Source organism: Pan paniscus, chromosome 21, assembly GCF_029289425.2.
Source record: "Pan paniscus chromosome 21, NHGRI_mPanPan1-v2.0_pri, whole genome shotgun sequence".
Lineage (NCBI taxonomy): Eukaryota > Metazoa > Chordata > Mammalia > Primates > Hominidae > Pan > Pan paniscus.
Window position 1 is genome coordinate 18,930,929 of NC_073270.2, and position 21,241 is coordinate 18,952,169.

Genomic DNA, 21,241 nt, shown 5'->3' on the forward strand with positions numbered 1-21,241 from the left:
TCACCTGGCCCAAGGTCACACAGCCGGCAGGTGGCAGAGTCAGGAGGTGAACCCAGAAGGGCTGGCCCTAACGCCCCGTCATCTTGTGATCTTTCTTTTTTTTTTCTTTTTTTGAGATGGAGTCTTGCAATGTCACCCAGGCTGGAGTGCAGTGGCGTGATCTTGGTTCACTGCAACCTCCGCCTCCCAGGTTCAAGCGATTCTCCTGCCTCAGCCTCCCAAGTAGCTGGGATTACAGGCGCCCACCACCACGCCCAGCTAATTTTTTTGTATTTTTAGTAGAGACAGGGTTTCACTATGTTGGCCAGGCTGGTCTCAAACTCCTAACCTCGTGATCCGCATCTTGTGCTCTTTCTAGAAACACAGCATTGTTCCACGGTCTCAACCTGGTTTTTTGGTGGGAAAGAAACAGGAGCTCTTGGCCAGAATAACAAAACAGAGAACAAAGCACGCACTCCCTGCTCACCTGTGTGTGTGCGGACGTGCCTCTTCAGGTCGAAGGTGTCGTTGAAGCCCTTGCCGCAGAAGGTGCACAGGTGTCTTTTCACCTGGTTGTGGCACTTGAGGTGACGGTTCAGCATGCGCTGCAGACGGAAGCCCTTGCCACACAGGTCACAGCTGTGAACCACCGAGTCGCTGCATGTGCCTGTGGTGAACTGGGGGCAGAGAGAGGCCATGAGGGTCCCCGGGCAGGCAGGCACATCCAGTAGGCTCACTCAAGAGACCCACCTCCCTGTGTCTTGAGGCTGCCCTGTCTGCGGCTTCTGCCCCTAAAATTTTCAAGCAGGTTTTGGCTTTGGGAAAGGTGAAGTAAAAACTGGCAGTTCCTCCCACCCTTTTTTTTTTTTTTTTCTTTTTGAGATGGAGTCTTACTTTTTTGCCCAGGCTGGAGTGCAGTGGCTCGATCTCAGCTCACCGTAACCTCCACCTCTTGGGTTCAGGTAATTCTCCTGCCTCAGCTTCCCAAGTAGCTGGGACTACAGGGGCACATACAACCACGCCTGGCTAATTTTTGTATTTTTAGTAGAGACAGGGTTTCACCATGTTGGCCAGGCTGGTCTCAAACTCCTGACCTCAAGTGATCCATCCGCCTCAGCCTCCCAAAGTGCTGGGATTACAGGCATGAGCCACCGCACCCAGCCAGTTGCTCCCACTTTTTATTCTCCCCTTCTTCCTTAGAACAAACCTCTGACTTCTAGCTGGGCATACTGTCTTACAGCATCCTACAGGCATGTGATGGGGTATGAATGTTAGGCCCCTCCAAATGTCTTGTTGAAATGTGATCCCCAGTGTTGGAGGTGGGGCCTCGTGGGAGGTTACAGAGGCAGATCCCTCATGAATGGCCTGGTGCCGTCCCCGTAGTAAAGAGCGAGTTCTTACTCTCATCAGTTCATGGGAGAGCTGGCTGTTTAAAAGAGCCTGGTGGCTAGGCGCAGCGTCTCATGCCTGTAATCCCAGCACTTTGGGAGGCTGAGGTGGGTGGATCACCTGAGGTCGGGAATTTGAGATCAGCCTGACCAACGTGGAGAAACCCCATCTCTACTAAAAATACAAAATTAGCCAGGTGTGGTGGTGCATGCCTGTAATCCCAGCTACTCGGGAGGCAGAGGCAGGAGAATCACTTGAACCCAGGAGGCAAAGGTTGCGGTGAGCCAAGATCGGGCCATTGCATCCAGCCTGGGCAACAAAAGCAAAACTCCGTCTCAAAAAAAAAAAAAAGAGCCCGGCACTTCCTCCCCTCTCTCTTGCTTCCTCCCTCACCATATGACACGCTTGTTCCCCTTCCGCCTTCTATGAGTGGAAGCTTCCTGAGGGCCTCACCAGAAGAAGACACCAGCCCTATGCTTCTTGTATAGCCTGCAGAACCATGAGCCATAAACCTCTTCTCTATAAATTAGCCAGTCTCAGGTATTCTTTATGGCAACGCAAAATGGACTAAGACAGCATGGCCATGGACTACCTGGCCAATGAAATAGAAATCTCCTTGAAGGGGAGCAAATGGTGCCTTCTTCCTCCTCCACTCCTTCCTGCTGACTAGAGCACCAACAGTCACCTTGGACCATGAGGTGGGAGGAGCAGAAAGGAGTCTGGGTCCTCATGACATCATGGAGCCTGGTATGTTGTATTACAGACAGTACCCAAAGAGAGCCACACTCAATTCTGTCCTCCTTGTGCCTGCATCCTGCTCCATTTATCAAGAGATGGAGACTGTTTTCCCTCCCCTTGAATCTGGGCAGGGCTTATGACCAGTTGGATCAACAGAATGCAATGAAGATGTGTCAGTTCCAGGTTTTAAGAGACCTTGTAGCTTCCATTTCTTCCCTCTTATAAGCCAGCTGCCACATAAGAAGTCTGAGGCTACCATGCTGTGAGGAAGCCCAGGCTAGCCATGTGGACAGCCAAAGGCCACATGGGGGAGAACGGAGGAGCCAGATATGAATAAAGCCTGATTGGACTCTCCATCCCAACTCAGGGCTGCCACCAGCTGAATGAGTCGCCCCCACTAACACTACCCAGAGTAGAACTGCCTAGCAGAGCCATGCCTACGGCTTTTGTCTTGACCCATGAAATCATAAACGCATAAAGTTATCATTTTGTAAAGCGGCTTGGTCAGTACCCACAGCTTTGTTATCAGCAAAACCACAACCAGACCTGGGTCTGGACTCCCTGCCCAGTGCTTTCTACCACCTTCGCTGCTGCTAAGGAAGAACATAGAATCTACATCTGGGTGATAAAAATGATGTGTTCAATTTTAGTATCTGATTTGGTAACTTTTGAACATGTGATGTGAATGTTACCAAATCAGATCCTTTAGAAGATGGATCCCATTGCTCTGCCAAAATTCATCACTAGCAAGAAGACTGGTCCTTTCCTGGCTCCACACTCTCCCAGCTTCAAATACTCTCCTCTTTCATCCACCCTGGGTATTGCCCTCCCAGGACTCAAGGGAGCTCAGTTGCTCCCTTGCCGATGCAGCCTTCTCCAAATACTGCAGCCCATGACTAAACTGCTCACTGTCGCACTTAAACCAGTGCCTCTCAGACTCCAGCATACCTATGCCTCCCCTGGGGTCTTGTTAAAATGCAGGTTCTGATTCAGGAGGTCTGGTAGGGTCTGATGTGCTGCATTTCTAACCAGAGCCCAGGAGATGCCACTGCAGCTGATGCACACGCCACACTAGCCCTGAGAAGTCATGCTATATTCCATCTCATTCCCAAGTTTCACTATGCACACAGTTCATCTTGTTTTCTCAACTCAACACTTTGAGGATGGTCAGCAAGCATTCGGTCCCATTCCTGCCTCCCTACCCACTGTTCCAAGCCTAGTCTAGGGCCAGTGCACAATCAGTATGTGCTGACCGGCAGCTGGGAGCAGGTGGCAGGATGCAGAGAGTCTCAAGGGAGGCACAAGACCCCAGAACAGGGTATTCCAGTCAGCCTCCTCCACTAGTTCATTTTCCTTTGCTTGGAGCTTAATTTGCCCCAGCTAACATTGATAAGTCCCTGATCTGTGACAAGCCCTGTGCTTAGAGCTGGAGGCAATACAGTTAGAGATGGCTTAATCCCCAGTCCCTAGGAAGCTGCCGAGTCTAGTGGGGGTGCAGGCAAGTCAACAGCCATTGACATCTGAGAGGCCCAGGGGTCCGAGGGGGCACCTACCCCAGACCTACAGCACCAGGGAAGATGCTTCCAGAGGAAGTGAGCTCCTCAGTCAGGCAAAGATGAGGAAGAAAAGGGGTGCACAGCAAAGAACATTCCAGGAGAGGACGATGGGAAAGAGGGAACTGTGTGTGGTTCAGCATGGCTAGCCTGAGCCTGGGAGAGCAGTTAATGAAGAGAGCAGTGGTAGCTGAGAAGAACAAGATCCCCTTAGGAGTCTACTTTGAGGGCCCTACTGGAGCTGGAATGTAGTCAAAGGGCAAGAGGGAGCCACTGGAAGACAAAGGGGGAACATCACAGGGGCTGAGTTCGATGACCCAGTTGGGTGGCTGTCCTGGATCCTCATCAACTACCTCACTCCCCAGAACTGCAGCTGCCCACCTCTACCCAACGCTTTCCTATCACCCACGCAGATCAGTCCCCATCCTGCTTACTTCCACCCTTGAAGGGATTTGAAAAGACTAAATATGCTCCACTAAGTACTTTGAGCTTCTAAAGACCAAGTGTGCACAAGGACATGAGTGGTAGTGAGGGGCTAATGAAATAGAACAAAGACAATTACCCTGGTAATTCCAGTTAAAATTAGAAAAAACCTGCAACTGTCTTTTGAAAGTCTTGTAGAATGTGCCTAAGGACTCACCAACCATAGTTCAAACATGAATTCTTGTTTAATCTTTTTGACAAATTCCTATTTTTAAAATGCTCTGAATGCAATACAGATGCCTTCTATTGCAGTCTAGAATGAAAATCTCAAATCGTCGGTATTATTTTGTTTGAAAAGAATAAGATCTTGAAGGGCACAGGGAAGGGAGATCAGTGACAATTTAAGGGAGTACAGGGCCAGTAGATCATCTGATCAAGACAGAGAAAGTGTGTTATTTATTTTTGTTTGTTTTTAATTTTTTTTAGAGATAGAATCTCACTATGTTGACCAGACTGATCTTCAACTCTTATCCTCAAGGGATCCTGCTGCCTCAGCCTCCCGAAGTGCTGGGATTACAGGCGTGAGCCACAATGACTTGCCAGGAAGCTTTATAAAACAGGGGAGAAAATGGGAGTGGAGAGAAGGGGTTGGAGACTGAGGGCACACCTAATTCTCAAGGGGACGTTTCCTCTGGTTTTCTTAGAACAAAAATGGAAATTCTCCACATATCCCTCAGCAAAGGCAATTTTTCCATTTCTCCCCATTTCACAGCATGGAAAGCTGAGTCACCAAGAAGTGGCTCAGGTAGGGAATTCATCCTGTGGCACACCCTCCAATCCATTAAGTGCTGCTTACCACCCTTATGACCAATCCAGCCATCAGATATTAACAAATTACACTCAAAGTCTTCAGGAGCCTTGTTGAAAGAAGATGTAAGGTTATTTAATGGCAAAAAATCATGGCTGACAAAGCTAGCTTCTGCCAGACTATTTCACTTCTCAGAAAGGAAGGGATCTTTGTAAATTCCTAAACACGAAATTTATCCCTAAAAGTATATTTAATATGCCTTGTGCCTTGAAATTTGGTTTGTAATAGCAAAGGACTGGAAACTAAATACATGTCTATCAATAGGAACTTGTTAAAAAACGGTGGCAGAACCTTACAATTAATGCACTGGACAAAGGTAAGAGGCTAGAAGCAGTTCAAGTGTCACCTGCCAGCCATGTGAGTGAGCCCTTGTGGATGTCCATCCCAGTCAAACCCCCAGAAGACTCCAGCCTCAGCCGCCATCTGACTGCAACCACAAGGCAAGAACTGCCCTGCTAAGCCCAGTCATCCCACAGAGGTGGATGATACAACACTACATCATTTCATCTATTAAATTTGGAGATTCTTGTGAAGCAGAAATAGGTTAACTGGAACAGTAATAAACGTATCATTCTCTCCAGACGCCAGACCTGCCACATTTCTAAGTGTCTCTCCCAGGACTGCATGGTACAGAAGACACATCTGACTCCTGGACTGATGGGGCAGAGGACCAGTTGACCCCGCCTGGATCAGGATCACAGCTCTGCTCACTGGAGCACCTTTATTTTGTTTACATAGGTTTACACCTAACACTGTACCTCCTAAAAGTTAAAAAAGAGTTAATCGATCTTACCTTGTTCCTCTACAAGTAGTAAACTAAACTTAATTACATCTTAGTCATGTTAGTTACAAAACAATAGTGGAATAGAGAGACAATAAATCTGAAGGATCAAAAAAAAAAAAACCTAGATCTGGCTAGGGGTGTGATATGGAATGTCATTTAACATCCCTATGTCACAATTTCCCCACATGTAAAACAATAAAATGGTATTAGATGATCTCTTCAGCAGTATAAGAAGCTAAGAGCAGGGTCTGTTTTCCAGTTTCCTCAATTCCTTCAATTCCTGTTCCACCACTTAGTTTGTGGCAAGTTACCTAACTTAGTTGTAGGCAAGTTACCTAACTTCTCTAAGCCTTCATTTCATCACCTGTAAAATGTGAATAATAATATTTGCATTGGCAGGCGTGGTGGCTCACGCCTGTAATCCCAGCACTTCAGGAGGCCAAGGTGGGTGGATCACCTGAGGTCAGGAGTTCGAGACCAGCCTGACCAATATGATGAAACCCCGTCTCTACTAAAAATACAAAAATTAGCTGGGCATGGTGGCTACTCATAATCCCAGCTACTCGGGAGGCTGAGACAAGAGAATCGTTTGAACCCGGGAGGCGGAGGTTGCAGTGAGCTGAAATTGTGCCGTTGCACTCCAGCCTGGGCAACAAGACTGTAACTCTGTCTCAAAATAAATAAATATAATAATAATATCTGTCTCTTAGAAATAAATGAAATTGGCAGGGCACAGTGGCTCACACCTGTAATCCTAGTACTTTGGGAGGCCAAGGCCAGTGGATCATCTGAGGTCAGGAGTTCGAGACCAGCCTGACCAACATGGTGAAACCCCGCCTCTATTAAAAATACAAAAATTAGCCAGGCATGGTGGTAGGTGCCTATAATCCCAACTACTTGGAAGGCTGAGGCAGGAGAATCACTTGAACCCGGGAGGCGGAGGTTGCAGTGAGCTGAGATTGCGCCATTGCACTCCAGCCCGGGCGACAGAGTGAGACTCCGTCTCAAAAAAAAAAAAAAAAAAAAAAAGAAAGAAATGAAGACATTAAATTTTAATTTAATTAACCTGGTGCTTTGTAAGTCCTATTATAGTTAGACCAACTCCAAAATTCTGTGGTCCTAAACAAAAGGTAATTGGTCAAAATTTCTTGTTTCTCGGCCAGGTACGGTGGCTCACGCCTATAATCCCAGCACTTTGGGAGGCTGAGCGGGGCAGATCACCTGAGGTCAGGAGTTCGAGACCAGCCTGGCCAACATGGTGAAACTCCGTCTCTACTAAAAATACAAAAATTAGCCGGGTGTGGTGGTGCATGCCTATAGTCCCAGCTACTCAGGAGGCTGAGGCACAAGAATCACTTGAACCCGGGAGGCGGAGTTTGCAGCGAGCCAAGATCATGCCACTGCATTCCAGCCTCAGCCATAGAGCAAGACTGTCTCAAAAGAAGAAAAAAAAAATTTGTTTCCCAATTTGCTTTTGAATTTTTCTCTCTTTGATGGAAGAAAAAGGGAACTAAAAAAAACAAAAAAACCAAAACGAAACTAAAAAGGGAGCCACTAGCTCCCAGTCCTTCATCTGCAACTCTGTAATTCAAAAAGCTCTGAAAAACAGCTGGGTATAGTGGCTCATGCCTGTAATCCCAGCACTTTGAGGGGTGTAGGCAGGAGGATCAGTTGAGGTCAGGAGTTCAAGATCAGCCTGGCCAACATGGTAAAACCCTGACTCTACTAAAATACAAAAATTAGCTGGGCATGGTGATGCACACCTGTAATCCCAGCTACTCGGGAGGCTGAGGTGGGGGGCGGCGCTTACAGTAAGCCGAGATAGCACCACTGCATTCCAGCCCGAGTGACAGAGAGAGACCCTGTCTCAAAAAGTAAAATAAAATAAAACAAAACATATGACAAAAAGCTCTGACAACCAACATTCTCTCCTATCTCCCGTGACAGTGAAATCTGACCTCAGCTGATGTAAAAATATGTGCAGACTTTATCCCATTTAGTGTCAATATTCACATTTTAATATGGAAATTATTAATATATTTAATTATAAGGTACTGCTCCAAGCCTGCCAGGGGTGGTTTTTACACCATGCTACCTTCTGGAAAAGCTTAATCGTCTCACCCTTAATCCAAAATTAACACTTTGCAAAAGGCTTATTAATGAGGTGGGGAAACTACCACACAGGGAGGGAAATGACCTTGGTCTTGAAATTAATTCTGGGCACGAAGACGAAGAGACAATGAACAGCTCTCCAACCCCATGGCCTGGCGCTTTTCTGAGCACTGTCCTGTTTTCTGCAGGATCTCGGCTTTCATTTCAAAAAATGTGCAAAATTCTCCTCAAGTTCTTCTTCTAGAAAACAGGACTCAGCGGCAGAACAAACCAATCATTGTCTCTGCACTGCTGAAAACTGCAGGAACATCCAGGGAGTCAGGGCCTTCGGCTGGCCCTCTGACCAGCTTCAAAGCTGGCTCAGATCATTCACCTGTCAAACTTCTAAAGGTGAAAACAACGACAAAAAAAGAACAACTTTTATTTTCTGTTGATGTTTCTAGCAGACAAGTTCATTTAGTTAATGGTCTTGTTTCCTATGGGAGGATATTCTGAGTCCAAGGCTACCTTCTGGTGGCCATTTGGACCAGATTTCCACCGACACGGTGCGATGCTTGAATGCTAAAAGCATGCTAAGCATATTTCCCCAATTCGTTTGGCATTCAGATTCCCCCCCGATCCTATGTACCATTTCCTTAGACTTCACAACTCCCCTACATGGCAGAATGGAGAGCCTTCTCAAATGCAGAGAAGATGAAGGGAATATATATCTTTATAAACCCAAAGAAGAAACTGAGGCCCAAAGAGATATGACTTGCCCACGGCCACATGACTTGTAGTGGCCCACCCTGAGAATTTTGAATGTGGTCCGTCATCTGCAAAACTTGTGCCTACAGTTCCCTCAGGACAGGCCCACAGGTCTGTGGGGCAGGAGGAGGGGGCATGAACCCCATTGTTTGTCTCATATCATCATGAGTCCTTAATGTCAGACTATCAACACTAAGGGCTAAAGCATCAAAGCCACATGTTGACTACGGCTGACATACTGGACAGTACAGTTGTCCCACAATGCAATGGAACAATGCTGAAAGGTTGAGGATCCTTGGGTTGAGTTTTGCCACTAACAACTTTGAGGAACTCAACAAAAACTTGCTGGGCTTAATTTTTCTCACCCTGAAAGTAAGGAGATTTGGGGCCATACATGCTTTAAAGGTTCCTGTAGTCGATCCTATGGAAGGACTCAGTATCTATCCCAACTCCTTTTGGTGGGCCTTCCTGCACTGCCGAAGCTAGAGAAGTGAAAACCACGCTTCCCTGACTCCCTTGCCATGAGGATTTGGGAAGTAACTTGGGTTTCACCAGTTACATGCACTATCAGGAGATCTGAATTCAGCCCCGAGTTAACTGGGCAGAGGCAGGCAAGAGGCAATTGTTTTACACTTTGCCATGGCAGATGCAGGGACGGGCAGCCATCGAGGTGGCAGCTTCCTGATTGGGCAGCAGCTGCAGCTCCTAGGTGGCCCAGTTCTGCTCTGTGGCTCTGAGTCATTCCTAGGAGCTCAGCTTGGTCCTTCTTTAGTCCATTTAATACCTTTCTCTGCTTAAACTAGCTATAGTGGATTCTGATGTTCGTAACTAAGCCTATGTAGTCCTTTCCAACAATAAAAACCTACTTCACCTATATTCAAGTTTAACACCAGGCAATTAATACACATTGTTCTCACATTCCTCCTTTTCCCCCTTTTAATTAATTTAACCTTCATCAAGAATCCATTCCAAGCATTTTTCCAGTATCCCTTTTCTTCCTGCTTTCTGTGTTTTCCTTCAAATGCTATCACTCATGTCTGGGAACTGTTGACTTCTTCCCCTGCCTATATTCTTGTTCTATGTTCACTTATGTCCTTCTATGACCCAGGCACTACTGCACTGGTTGCTGGGGAATACAAGCCCAGTAGGAAGTGTTCCCTGGCTCTGATGGATCTAGAGTGGAAAAGAGAAGTCAGTTGGCCAAATGTGCAACCAGGAAAATGGGCAGCAGGTTACAGTGGAGCAGGGGGAGGAGTATTCAAGTCTGTCTTGGGAGACAAAAAACAAGAGGAAAGGAGTCAGGGATGGAGCTTATATTCCCTTCCAAATATCAAATGAATTGGTTTTTAAAAACGGCTTGAATCCATAATTTACAACAAAATGAATGAAATAACAGATTGAGAGCCAGGCTCAGCAGCGTGTGCCTGTAGTCCTAGCACTTTGGGAGGCTGAGACAGGAGGATCGTTTCAGCCCAGGAGTTTGAGACCAGCCTGGGCAACATAGTGAGGCCCTGTCTCAAAAGGAAAAATAAATAAAGAGAAAGAAAAGAAAGAACTAATCAGCCACCAATGGAGAATTCTGGTTAACAACTGATTATCTTCATTTACAAATAAAGGTAAATAAAGCGAATCCAGCATTATTCTGCCTTTCATAAATGAACTGTGCCACTGGAAAACCAAGCAGTAGATGAGGCAAAGTGTATCTCTATAGAAATACATCAGTTAATAAACAGAGGACAGAATTAGATTATTGCTGTTTTAGAACACCTAATAAGCCAAAATATTTAGGTCCTGAGCATCAACAGCTGCTAACATCAGAAAAAGAGAGATAACCAAATATTCAGTGCCTCTGATGAAGACAGATGCCCCCCACTGTGACATATTCTAGCTGAAATAAAATAGAGCTGACCAAGCAGGGAGAGTTGCATTATCCAATAGAACTTTCTGTGGTGACAGAAAAATTATATTCTGTACTGTCCAGTACATTAGCCTCTGGTCACACATGGCTACTAGCATTTGAAATGTCGCTAGTAGGACTGAAGAACTTAACTGTTATTTTGAGACGGGGTCTCGCTCTGTTGTCCAGGCTGGAGTGCAGTGGTGCAATCTTGGCTCACTGCAACCTCCACCTCCTGGGTTCAAGTGATTCTCCTGCCTCAGCATCCTGAGTAGCCTGAATTACAGGTGCATGCCACCAAGCCCTACTAATTTTTTTTTGTATTTTTTTTTAATAGAGTCGGGGTTTCAACATGTTGGCCAGGCTGGTCTTGAACTCCTGACCTCAGGTGATCCGCCCGCCTCGGCCTCCCAAAGTGCTGGGATTACAGGCATGAGCCACGGCGCCTGGTCTAATTGTTAATTCTTAATTGACTATGGCTGTGATAGTCACATGTGATACTGGATGCTGCAGCTGCAGATCCAACTATCCGTTTAGAGAAAACCTAGGGGACTGAGAAACATTAGGCACATGGTGATGCGCTCAGCAAAATCCAGACTGTTGGGGACTCTACAAAACAAATCACCCATTTCTTCAACAATTAACTTGATGGAGGGAAAATGCATGAAATTAAAAGAGGCTCAAAAGACATGCCAATCAATTACAATGTGTGGACATTATGTGGACCTGATTAAGCAAACTGGAGGGGAAAAGTATGAATTTATGAGACAATTAGTAATGTGAACACAATTGGTAATGTGGGTGTGATCATGAATTTTGGTCTTTATCCACTAAACGCACATTCTGAACTATTTATGGTTGAAATGGTATGATGTCCTAGATTTGCTTCAGAATCATGCATGGGGCAAGGGGTGGGAGTGTGGCTGGGCAGGACTGGCCATGGGTTAATGGTTGTTGGGGCTGGGTGGCAGATACGTATGACTATGCCTTTGAGATTGTAAATAATACAAAGTGATGGGGGTATGGGGACTACTCCGTAAACACACATCTGCACCACTACAAGACTCGATAGAGAGCCGGGTAAAAGGCCAAGCATACTTTTGAAAGAATCTAAACTTAATTTATTTTGAAGAACCCATGGGAGAGGACAAAAAGAAAGAACAGAATAGGAAAGGGTGAGAGGACAAATTCACTTGGTACTCCATACTTGGACCTGGGTCCTACCAGCCAGAGAACCACATATGAATACTATCAGCCAACTGGGTTAACTTCAGAGTTACTTACTTTCTAATAAGCCTCCAAAGGACAATGGTGATTAGTATTTCCTGGGTTTCTCTACCCCGCAGCTGAAGACCTGCAGATGGATCCAGCACAAAAGGGACCTGCCATGCACACTCTCTGGAATGTACATCATCTTCTCACCCTTATTTGTTTGGCAAATTACAGAATTCTCAGTAGTAAAGAGACAATTTCACAATCTGCCCTGAGGCACACCGTCAAAAGGCAGGTAGGCTGGGAAGGGCCAGCCACATTTCCTAATCTGCACCTCGGACTCCTTTTCCAGATCCACCCATCAACACGATCAGGTTAGTGAATCCCATGTCCTTACAGCCAACAAAATGTTGGGCATTAAAACTTGCTGTATGTCACTGTCAGCTAACTTCCTCTTGGGCAGTTTACACATGCACAGAAAGCTAAACACTTTACACCCACTATCTCATTTAATCTCTGCAAGTCTTCTAGGAGGCTGATTCTTTGAGTCCTCCACTTTACAGATCAAGGAACTGAGGCTCAGAAGAGATAATGTATCCATGAACACAGCCCTTAAGAGGGACCCAAATGGCAGGGCGCGGTGGCTCACACCTGTAATCCCAGCACTTTGGGAGGCCAAGGTGGGCGGATCACCTGAGGTCAGGAGTTCAAGACCAGCCTGGACAACATGGCGAAACTTCGTCTCTATTAAAAATACAAAAATCAGCCAGGCTTTGTGGTAGGTGCCTGTAATCCCAGCTACTTGGGAGGCCGAGGCAGGAGAATCACTTGAACCTGGGAGGCAGAGTTTGCAGTGAGCTGAGATTGCGCAACTGCACTCCAGCTCCAGGCGACACAGCGAGACTCTGTCTCAAAAAAAAAAAAAAAAAAAAGAGGAACCCGATTGATGTTTTCCTTCTTACATCATCCAGAGCTTCTCCTCTGCCCAGCAGGAGCACCCATACTTCTTGGCTTGGCCCCTTCACCATCTCACCCTGTCCTGGTTACATTTCCAGCTCTTTACCGCCAACTCTCTCCCTGACCCCAGCAAGCCCTGTTTCCTATCTTCAGCCACCAGAGCTTCGTCCTTTCTATGCTCCAGCTGCGGGACTCAGCCCACACTGCCCTCAGGCCCACCCGCCTCCCTTCTCCCCAGCCTTCAAATCCACATCAGGACACTTTCCCCACTCAAATCGGTCACGTCTTTGTTTGGAATTCTGGTTTCACATTCACTGTCCTGCAGCAGAGTTAATAATGTTTGTGTCTCCCTATTAACCTGAATACTATCTATGGTTATTGGGCACATACCATGTTCTACCCTCCACTCATTTATCCTCACAATGCTATCAAGTAGGTATCATTATCATCTTACAGATAAGGAAACCGAGGCTCAGAGGGGTGAGCCACTTGCTCAAGGTCCACAGCTAAGAAGTGACAAAGCCAGAGCTTATATGATTAACCGCTACTGCCAGATGATTCTGGAAGGAACACCAGGGTGGGAGCATTTTTACCTCCTGCTGCCTTGCACACCCCAGGTGTTAGATGGGCAGAGTGTTGCTTCTCTGTGCCAGGCAATAGCTCAAACCTGCCCTTCTTGTGGTCCTGGGAGCCCACTGCCTAAGAAACTAATTCTTGGCTGGACGCGGTGGCTCACGCCTGTAATCCCAGCACTTTGGGAGGCTGAGGCAGGCGGATCACCTGAGGTCGGGAGTTCAAGACCAGCCTGACTAACATGGAGAAAGCCTGTCTCTACTAAAATTACAAAATTAGCTGGCGATGGTGGCGTATGCCTGTAATCCCAGCTGCTCGGAAGGCTGAGGCAGGAGAATCACTTGAACCCGGGAGGCAGAGGTTGCAGTGAGCTAAGATCCAGCCATTGCACTCAGCTAAGATCCAGCCATTGCACTCCAGCCTGGGCAACAACAGCGAAACTCCATCTCAAAAAAAAAAAAAGAAAAGAAAAGAAAAGAAACTAATTCTTAAGAGAAACTGTGAGTTCAGCATGCCTTGGAAAGAACTTTATAATTATACGACATGCTAAGTCACAGGCAATTTGGTCAGTCATTTGAAAACTGCCAATGCCATGGCAGATAATAATTCTGGAGGCTTGGAGCATATTAACACCAAAATGTTTCCTTTTTGGGGGTAGAGGCAGAAAGAAGGAACCTAAACATCCCCAGTAAATAAAAACTCCCCTGGAAACTATGGAAAGAAGACTCTTAACGGTTCAGGAGTGAACTGTGCCTCCCGCCCCCCTTCCCCCAGCGCACAGGCAACTAATCTAGGAAATAAGATTGGGTTACGTCTTCCTTTAATCCAGGATTCCAACGGCCCTGTGTGCCTGAGGCAGAAGAGATTGCCTAAAATATTTGTTAAGAGACTGGATGAGAATCTGTCACTTTCTCTCCAGGGGAATCTGGGCAATTGGGGGACAGAGGGGCAAACTAGCTGCAGAGGCTCCCAAAACAACGTTGCAATTGTCCTTCCAGCCTGGTGATAAATATGCAAGTGGGGCACTTTGTAGAATCTCCCGAAGGGCAGAGCTACCAGCCTCAGGCAAATTGTTCCCTCCCACTTAACCCCACCTGGCCCGGAAGAGCCTCAGGCCAGCTGACTTTGAACCTCACCCTCACACTTACCGCTAAGCTGCCGGCCCGCACGGTTTCGGCAGCTTCTTCTTTAAAGAGGTCTTTCCTTTGGATCCCAGCTGAAGCCTCAAACCTCAGTTCAAAACCAAATGCGCCTCAGCCCACCCCGGAGTGAAACCCTGGGAATACGCAATGTGCATAGGGGACCTCTCCCAGGAAAATGAGGGGTGCTTTCTCAATCCACAGCAAAGCCCAGGCTCTCCCTCCCCACCGCCCTCTACTCCCGGTCCGGGTGGCAGGAGGGCACCGGAGAGCCCTGGAATTACCGCCTGCACCGGGGGTCTAGGGGGTGCACAGTGTAGCACTGCGGCCCACCAGGCTAGAAAGAGGGGCCAAGTGATCATAAACCACCACCTCCTAGCTCCAGCTGGCTGAGTCAGTGGAATGGGATTCCTAAACCTTGGTGGGTAGCGGATACCTTTGAGCAGATCATCATGGAAGTTCTGCCCGAAAGCGCAGGTGGGCGTCCAGAATGTTCGAGGGGGCCCCGAGGCGCGACCATAGATGGGAGGAAACACTCCAATCCACTGGGGTAGGGGCGCTGGAGAAATCTGTAGTTGAACCCTTTTACCCATCAATTTAATTCAAGATTGGAAAGATGACAGATCTAAAGTGCCGTGCACAAGCCTCCTGTCTGACAGACACTGGGAACCGTTCATGTTGGGAGAGGCCCACTATGTGTCAAGCTGCCGCCCAGGTCCAGAACATAAGCATGGGGGGTGAACTCTCAGAATCGCGGCGCCAGGAACTGCGTCCCAGAGGGTGGAATTTCTGAGAGCGTTGAGGCTTCCTTTCCAACCTCAGGAACTCCGACGGCCTTGGTTATTCTACAGGCCTAGCGCACAGAACGGGCTGCTGGCGGAAGGCAGTGATGCCTGTGCCTTTTCGGCAGTTCCAGAGGCAGCACTCGGCATCAGGCGGGGCCACCGGGAGGACGGAGCCCACTCCGGGAACTGGCCGCCCCTGCGCAGCAGCTACCCTGCGGGCGGGAGGACGCGCCGAGGCGCCCTGGCCGCCGCCCAAGGGCAGGTGCAGGAGCGGCGCGGCGGGCGCGCTTGGGGCGCGGGTGCCGGGTTGCGCGGGCGGGCGCGGCAGGGAGGGGCGCCGGCCTCGGGAGCCCGACGCCAGGGCGTGGTGCAGGTGGCGGCGGGGGCAGAGTCGACACAGTACCTTGATTTTCGATCTGGCGACCGGGCGCTGCTTGGTCGCCAGGTGTCCATCGGGGCCCTCGGCGTCGCCGGGCTCGGGGGTTTCGCTCTCGGGGGCGTGCGGGGACGAGCTGCTCTCTGCTCCTCCAGGCTCCCCCGCGCTGCTGCTGCCGCTGCCGCTGCTGCTGCCGCCGTCGCTGCGGCAGTCCTCGGGGGGGTCGTGGAGCAGGCGGCCCAGGCCCACTGTGGAGGGAGGGGCCGCGCCCCGACACACACACTCGGCGTCAACCCGCACGCCCGCGGCAGTTTGACCTGCGGGCGGTGCTGCCGCCGCCCCGCCCCGGACCTGGGCACCTCGCCAAGTGGGCAACGTCGCGGGGGTGGCCAGTAAGCCCCGAATCGGCCCACAGAGCTAGCTTGGGGTGCTCGGAGCCTCTTTCCGGTCCCAGCCCCCGCGCCCACGAGGAACCGGGCGGCCACGCGCGGCGGAGGACCCCGCGCGCCAAGTTTCCTCTCAGGGCGGGGGAGGCGGGTCTGACCTCTCCCCAGCTAGCCCCAGAAGGGTTGGCGGGCCTTTGTGCACCCCCATGAGGACGTGAGATTGGGGGTAGCCTCTGCTGGCTTTCAATCCCTTTCCTGGGCCACCTCGGCCCGCGCTGCAGCCAACGGTCCCGCCGCCGGGCAATTAGAGGCTCCCACTACGGGGAAGGGGGGGGCCTAGAGTCTGGGGCATCCCAGTCCCTCATTGCCTGCCCTAACCCGCCTAGAAGACCCCCGCGTGCCCCCCGGAAGAGTGGGATGAGGTGGGGAGCCCGCCCCTGCCGATGAGCAGAGAAGACCCGCCACCCCTTCCCCCACCCCGGGAGCCCAGCGCCCAGGCCCGGCCCCCGCGCGCGCTCACCTGGGATGTAGGTGTCTGCCCTTTTCTCATCCGGGAGCTCATCCCAGCTGCGGACCGAGACCCCCAGGCTCCTCCTCTTCACCAGGAAGACTTTGGGCATGGTGGGGTCCCCTCTCCCGACTGCGGCCCCCTCCTCCCGGCTGCTCCCCGCTAGGGGCAACGGCGGCGGCTCCGTCCACGGCTCCCGGCGGCCAGAGCCCACCTTCCCGCCTCGCCTGCCCTCTTCCTCCACCCCCCGCCGCGGCGCGGCCCAGGCCTCTCCCCCGCACGCCTGGCGACTCCCAGCCTCCCGGCTCGGCGACACCTATGCCTTAAATCGCGAGTGAGACCACGCCGGGGAAAAAGTTTCATAAGGTGGAATAGAAAAGGCACCAGGAAACTTGGGACTGAGCATGCGCCCTGCAACATAACGGTGTCAACAAGCTCGCTACCTGTCCGACCGGTTCCGGCGGCCGGGGCTGCCTGTTCCAGCCCTTCCTTAGGCATGAATGTTTGCAAAAGAATTTAAAGTCTGTTCTTCCCCCTCCTCTTTTTAAGAAAGGAACAACATTTTTTAATCAACCCCCGCCCCATTCCCCCATCACCTGCACCTCGAGGCGAGCTCTTCGAGGTAAACCCCAGGTTCGCCTCCCAGGGCACCCCTCCGGTGAGTTGGGGCCTCCCAGGAGTTGCCCCCCTCCCCCGCCCGGTGGATTTGTCTTCGACGAGCCAGAAAATGGCTCAGTTCCCCTGGACCTTGTGGAGCCTTCCTGAGGCTTGATGAAATCTGGGCGGTCAGAAGGCGGAGGCAGCGGGAGACTTCCAAGGATTCTGATTATTAATAATGGGGGGTGGGGGCTTAGGGGCTTAAGCTATCCATCAACTACAACACCCCCCCCATAAGCAGTAAAAATAAAAATTCGGCATCTTTAGACCACGTTATTTTTCTGACTAGTATCATACAATCTAAGAAAAACAAGCCTTGCCCCGCCAAAGCAGCTTCTCCTCACAAGACGTTGCACCCCCCGAGAGCCCCCTCACCCCAAGTAAACACACAATAGAAACAAAATCCAGGAGCATATTATGCAAATGCAGCTTCAAAACAAGCCCCCAGTCCTCGCCCACTCCCACCGTTGCCTCTCCTAACCACCCGATCCCCAAATTCTGAGACTGGGAAATATCTTTCCAGGAAGCTAGCATAGTGAACATTGGCTACATCTTCTCGCCGCCCCTACCGGGGAGGTAGGAAAGCTTTGCATTTATTATTATATCTGTTTGTTCCTATCAACCTTTATGCCTGGGGGAGAGGGAGAGAAGGAGGGGGAGTTGGTAAAATATGCCAAGTTTGTAAAGCAGTTGTGCTCACGTTGCGGGGCGCGCTGCCCTTCCCAAGGCCTTGTTCGGGTGCGCCCAGGACAACCGGCACAGCCTCTTGTGTCGCTGCGGTCGCCCTCCTCCAGGAGGTCGTCAGACGTGTGCCAGCTGCCGGGTGCTGCGGGGGCGCGTCTGGTCAGGGATGCCCTGGAGCCCACGGCTCACCCAACAGCCAGCCTCACCTGTCTGTAACCTGACCCTCCGCGCTCCCAGCCTACAGGGCCCGGGAATCAACACAGCGGTTTTCCCTGTTCCCTTCCGCCCTGAATGGCCCTTGGGGACACAACCGCCTGGTAACGGATTTCTCGGCGCTACTGGCGGACTCGCGCGGCGCAGGGAGCCGGGGCGCAGCTCTGCCGCGGCTGCGGGCGGGACCGGTGCGCGGCGCCTCTAGGTCTGCCCTCAAGGAGTCACCCTCTCTGGACTGAACTCTGAACTCCAGCTTTTCTCTAAGAAAAACCAGCTAAGAACGAAAAAGACTTTGATCCCGGTGAGCGGGAGGAGGAGGAGGAGGAAGACATTTCTGTAGCGGTGCAGGAAAACAAGGCTTCTTGTCTATGAGGCTGATGGGGCAGCTTCCGGGAGACTCTGCAGATGTATTTTTATCCGCCAACAAACGGGATTTGCTAGAAAGAAGGAGCTTGGGTGAATGGAAGAGTAAAAATAAAGTACAACTATGAAGTTACAGAATTATTCCCAGTCTTTAAAAATCTTCAAAACTTCACTTCGTTCAGAACTCCCAATTATATAGAAGAGGCTGTCAACTCCATTAACAAAGCTTTTTTTTTCCTTTCACTGGATTTCAAACCAGTGAGTGCCTTGACTACTTTGCCTATTTGTATTATTTTTAAAGATTATAGGATGATGAGGTATAAGGCTAGAAACCTCCAAAGCAATGCAACCTTTATAGGTTTGGGGATGAAGACTTAACAGGATAACAACCCTTTAATTCTATGGTCGTTGGATGCACACCTACTGTATTTGCTGGGTGCTTCCTGAGGAGAAAGGAATTTAATGTGTTTTATTTCTCTCTTTTTTCTTGATCAGACGTGATAGGGGTCTATCAAAATTATTAACATATACAAAGAACCAGCTTTTATCTTGGTTGACTTGTCTCCATTGTAAGGTCGGTTTTCTAAGTATTATGAGAGGAGTTGACAGAGTATCCCAGAAAGCAGGATAAGAAATGAACCCAATTCTCCTTTTCTTGCACTACTATTATATGCTTATACACTGTTGGTGAGAATGCAAATTAATTCAGCCCCTGTGGAAAGCAGTTTGGAGATTTCTCAAAGAACTAAGAATAGAATTACCACTGGACCCACCAATCCAATTACTGGGTATACAACCAAAGGAAAACAAATCGCTTTACCAATTAACACTTGTGTGTTTATTGCAGCACTATTCACAGTAGGAAAGACATAGTATCAACCCAGGTGCCCATCGATGGTGGACTGAATAAAGAAAATATGGTACATATACACCATGGAATACTATGCTGCCACAAAAAAGAATGAAATCACATCTTTGCAGCAACATGGATGCAGCTGGAGGCCATTATCTGGGCAAATTAACTCAGAAACAGAAAATCTAATACTGTAGGTTCTCAATTAGAAGTGGGAGCTAAACATTGGGTACACACAGATTCAAAGATGGGAACAGTTAACACGGGGGATTTCAAAAGTGGGGAGGGAGAGAGGGGGAAAGGCTTGAGAAACTACCTATCAGGTACTATGTTCACTATTTGTTTTTATTTTCATTTTATTTTTGAGACAGAGTTTCCCTCTGTCCCCAGGCTGGAGTGCAATGGTGAGATCTCAGCTCACTGCAACATCTGCCTCCTGGGCTCAAGCAATTCCCATGCCTCAGTCTCCCAAGTAGCCAGGACTACGGGCATGCACCACCACACCTGGCTAATTTTTGTATTTTTGGTAGAGACGGGGTTTCACCACGTTAGCCAGGCTGGCCTCGAACTCCCGAGCTCAAGTGATCCGCCCCCTTCGCCCTCCAAAGTGTTGGGATTATAGACGTGAGCCACCACAACCGGCCTGTGTTCACTATTTGGGAGATAGGATCATTGGAAGCCCACACTTCAGCATCATGCAATTTACCCATGTAACAAACCTGCACATGTACCCCCAAATCTAAAATTAAAAAAGAAAAGAAAAAGTAAATAATGCTTTAAAGCTTTTTCACATTATTTCCTAAATACCTTTATTTACATTCATTTGGTAATATTATTTGTCCCATTTTTTAAGAAGGAGGGAAAATAGGCTATGAGAAACTAAGTACCATTCAAGTTCTGGGCACTGTGGCTCATGTCTGTAATCCTGGCACTTTGGGAGGCCAAGGCAGGCGGATCACCTGAGGTCAGGAGTTCCAGACCAGCCTGGCCAACATGGTGAAACCCCATCTCTACTAAAAATACAAAAATTTGCTGGGCATGGTGGTGCACACCTGTAATCCCAGCTACTCGGGAGGCTGAGGCAGAAGAATCATTTGTACCTAGGAAGTGGAAGTTGCAGTGAGCCAAGATTGCCCCACTACACCCCAGCCTGGGTGATGGAGCAAGACTCTGTCTAAAAAATGTCTCGCTGTGTTGCCCAGGCTGGAGTGCGATGGCGAGATCTCAGCTCACTGCAACCTCTGCCTCCTGGATTCAAGCGATTCTCCTGCCTCAGCCTCCCGAGTAGATGGGATTACAGGCGCCTGACACCACGCCTGGCTAATTTTTGTATTTTTAGTAGAGATGGGGTTTCACCATGTTGGCCAGGCTGGTCTCGAACTCCTGACCTTATGATCCACCTGCCTCAGCATCCCGAAGTGCTGGGATTACAGGTGTGAGTCACTGTTCCCAGCCCAATTATTCTTCATATGCACATCCTCATATCTCATTTGCAACAAAGTCAGTTTAACTTATTTATTAAATAACAAACGATCTGCATAAGTTAAAAATATATAAAAGTAGACATTTATATCTGAGCCTCTTATTACATTAAGTACAAAATATACTTTTGATTGTCTTGTCAAACTGTAGAGATGTGTTGCTGAGATAGTGCAGGTACGTTTGGTAGAGTTGAGTGAATTCTGGGTGTAGCTACTGGCCTTGAAATAGATTCATTTCCATTCCTTCCACCTGGGATTGTGGCCTCTGCCTTATTTGGACGGAGCCCTCAGTATGAAAGCAATTTATCTGGCTCATATTACACAATGTGTTAAATACCTTGTTACCTCTTTAAATATAGACATTTTGGTCATAGTCAAAGTTGAATACTCAGAACTTAAAAACACACACAAGATGTTAATAAAAACAATTTCAATTTTAAAAAAAGAAGAAATGAATCCAATTCTTTACAAATCTCAAGACTGAAGTTGGAAGAGACAGGAGACATAATGTGGTCCATACCCCGCCCAATATTGGGGGTGAGGGGTCTGTACAGCATCCTTGGT

The 21,241-nt window shown here is 48.9% G+C and overlaps 1 protein-coding gene across 2 annotated transcripts in view; it reads right to left on the bottom strand.

Moving 5' to 3' along the window:
* The window catches only part of OVOL2 (ovo like zinc finger 2), a 36,488-nt gene extending 16,548 nt beyond the window's left edge, over nucleotides 1-19,940 (bottom strand). Inside the window, exons 1-3 of one of the 2 annotated variants that reach the window (XM_055105001.3) lie at nucleotides 16,439-19,940; nucleotides 15,560-15,780; nucleotides 467-656 (exon numbers count right to left, since the gene is read on the bottom strand). In XM_055105001.3, the coding sequence (XP_054960976.1) occupies nucleotides 467-656; nucleotides 15,560-15,780; nucleotides 16,439-16,538 (511 nt within the window). In that variant the 5' untranslated portion in view covers nucleotides 16,539-19,940. Of the gene's footprint in view, nucleotides 1-466; nucleotides 657-14,380; nucleotides 14,762-15,559; nucleotides 15,781-16,438 lie in introns of those variants that run through there. The other variant, XM_034947523.3, reaches the window with a different exon arrangement.
* Between the last annotated feature and the right edge of the window lie 1,301 nt (nucleotides 19,941-21,241).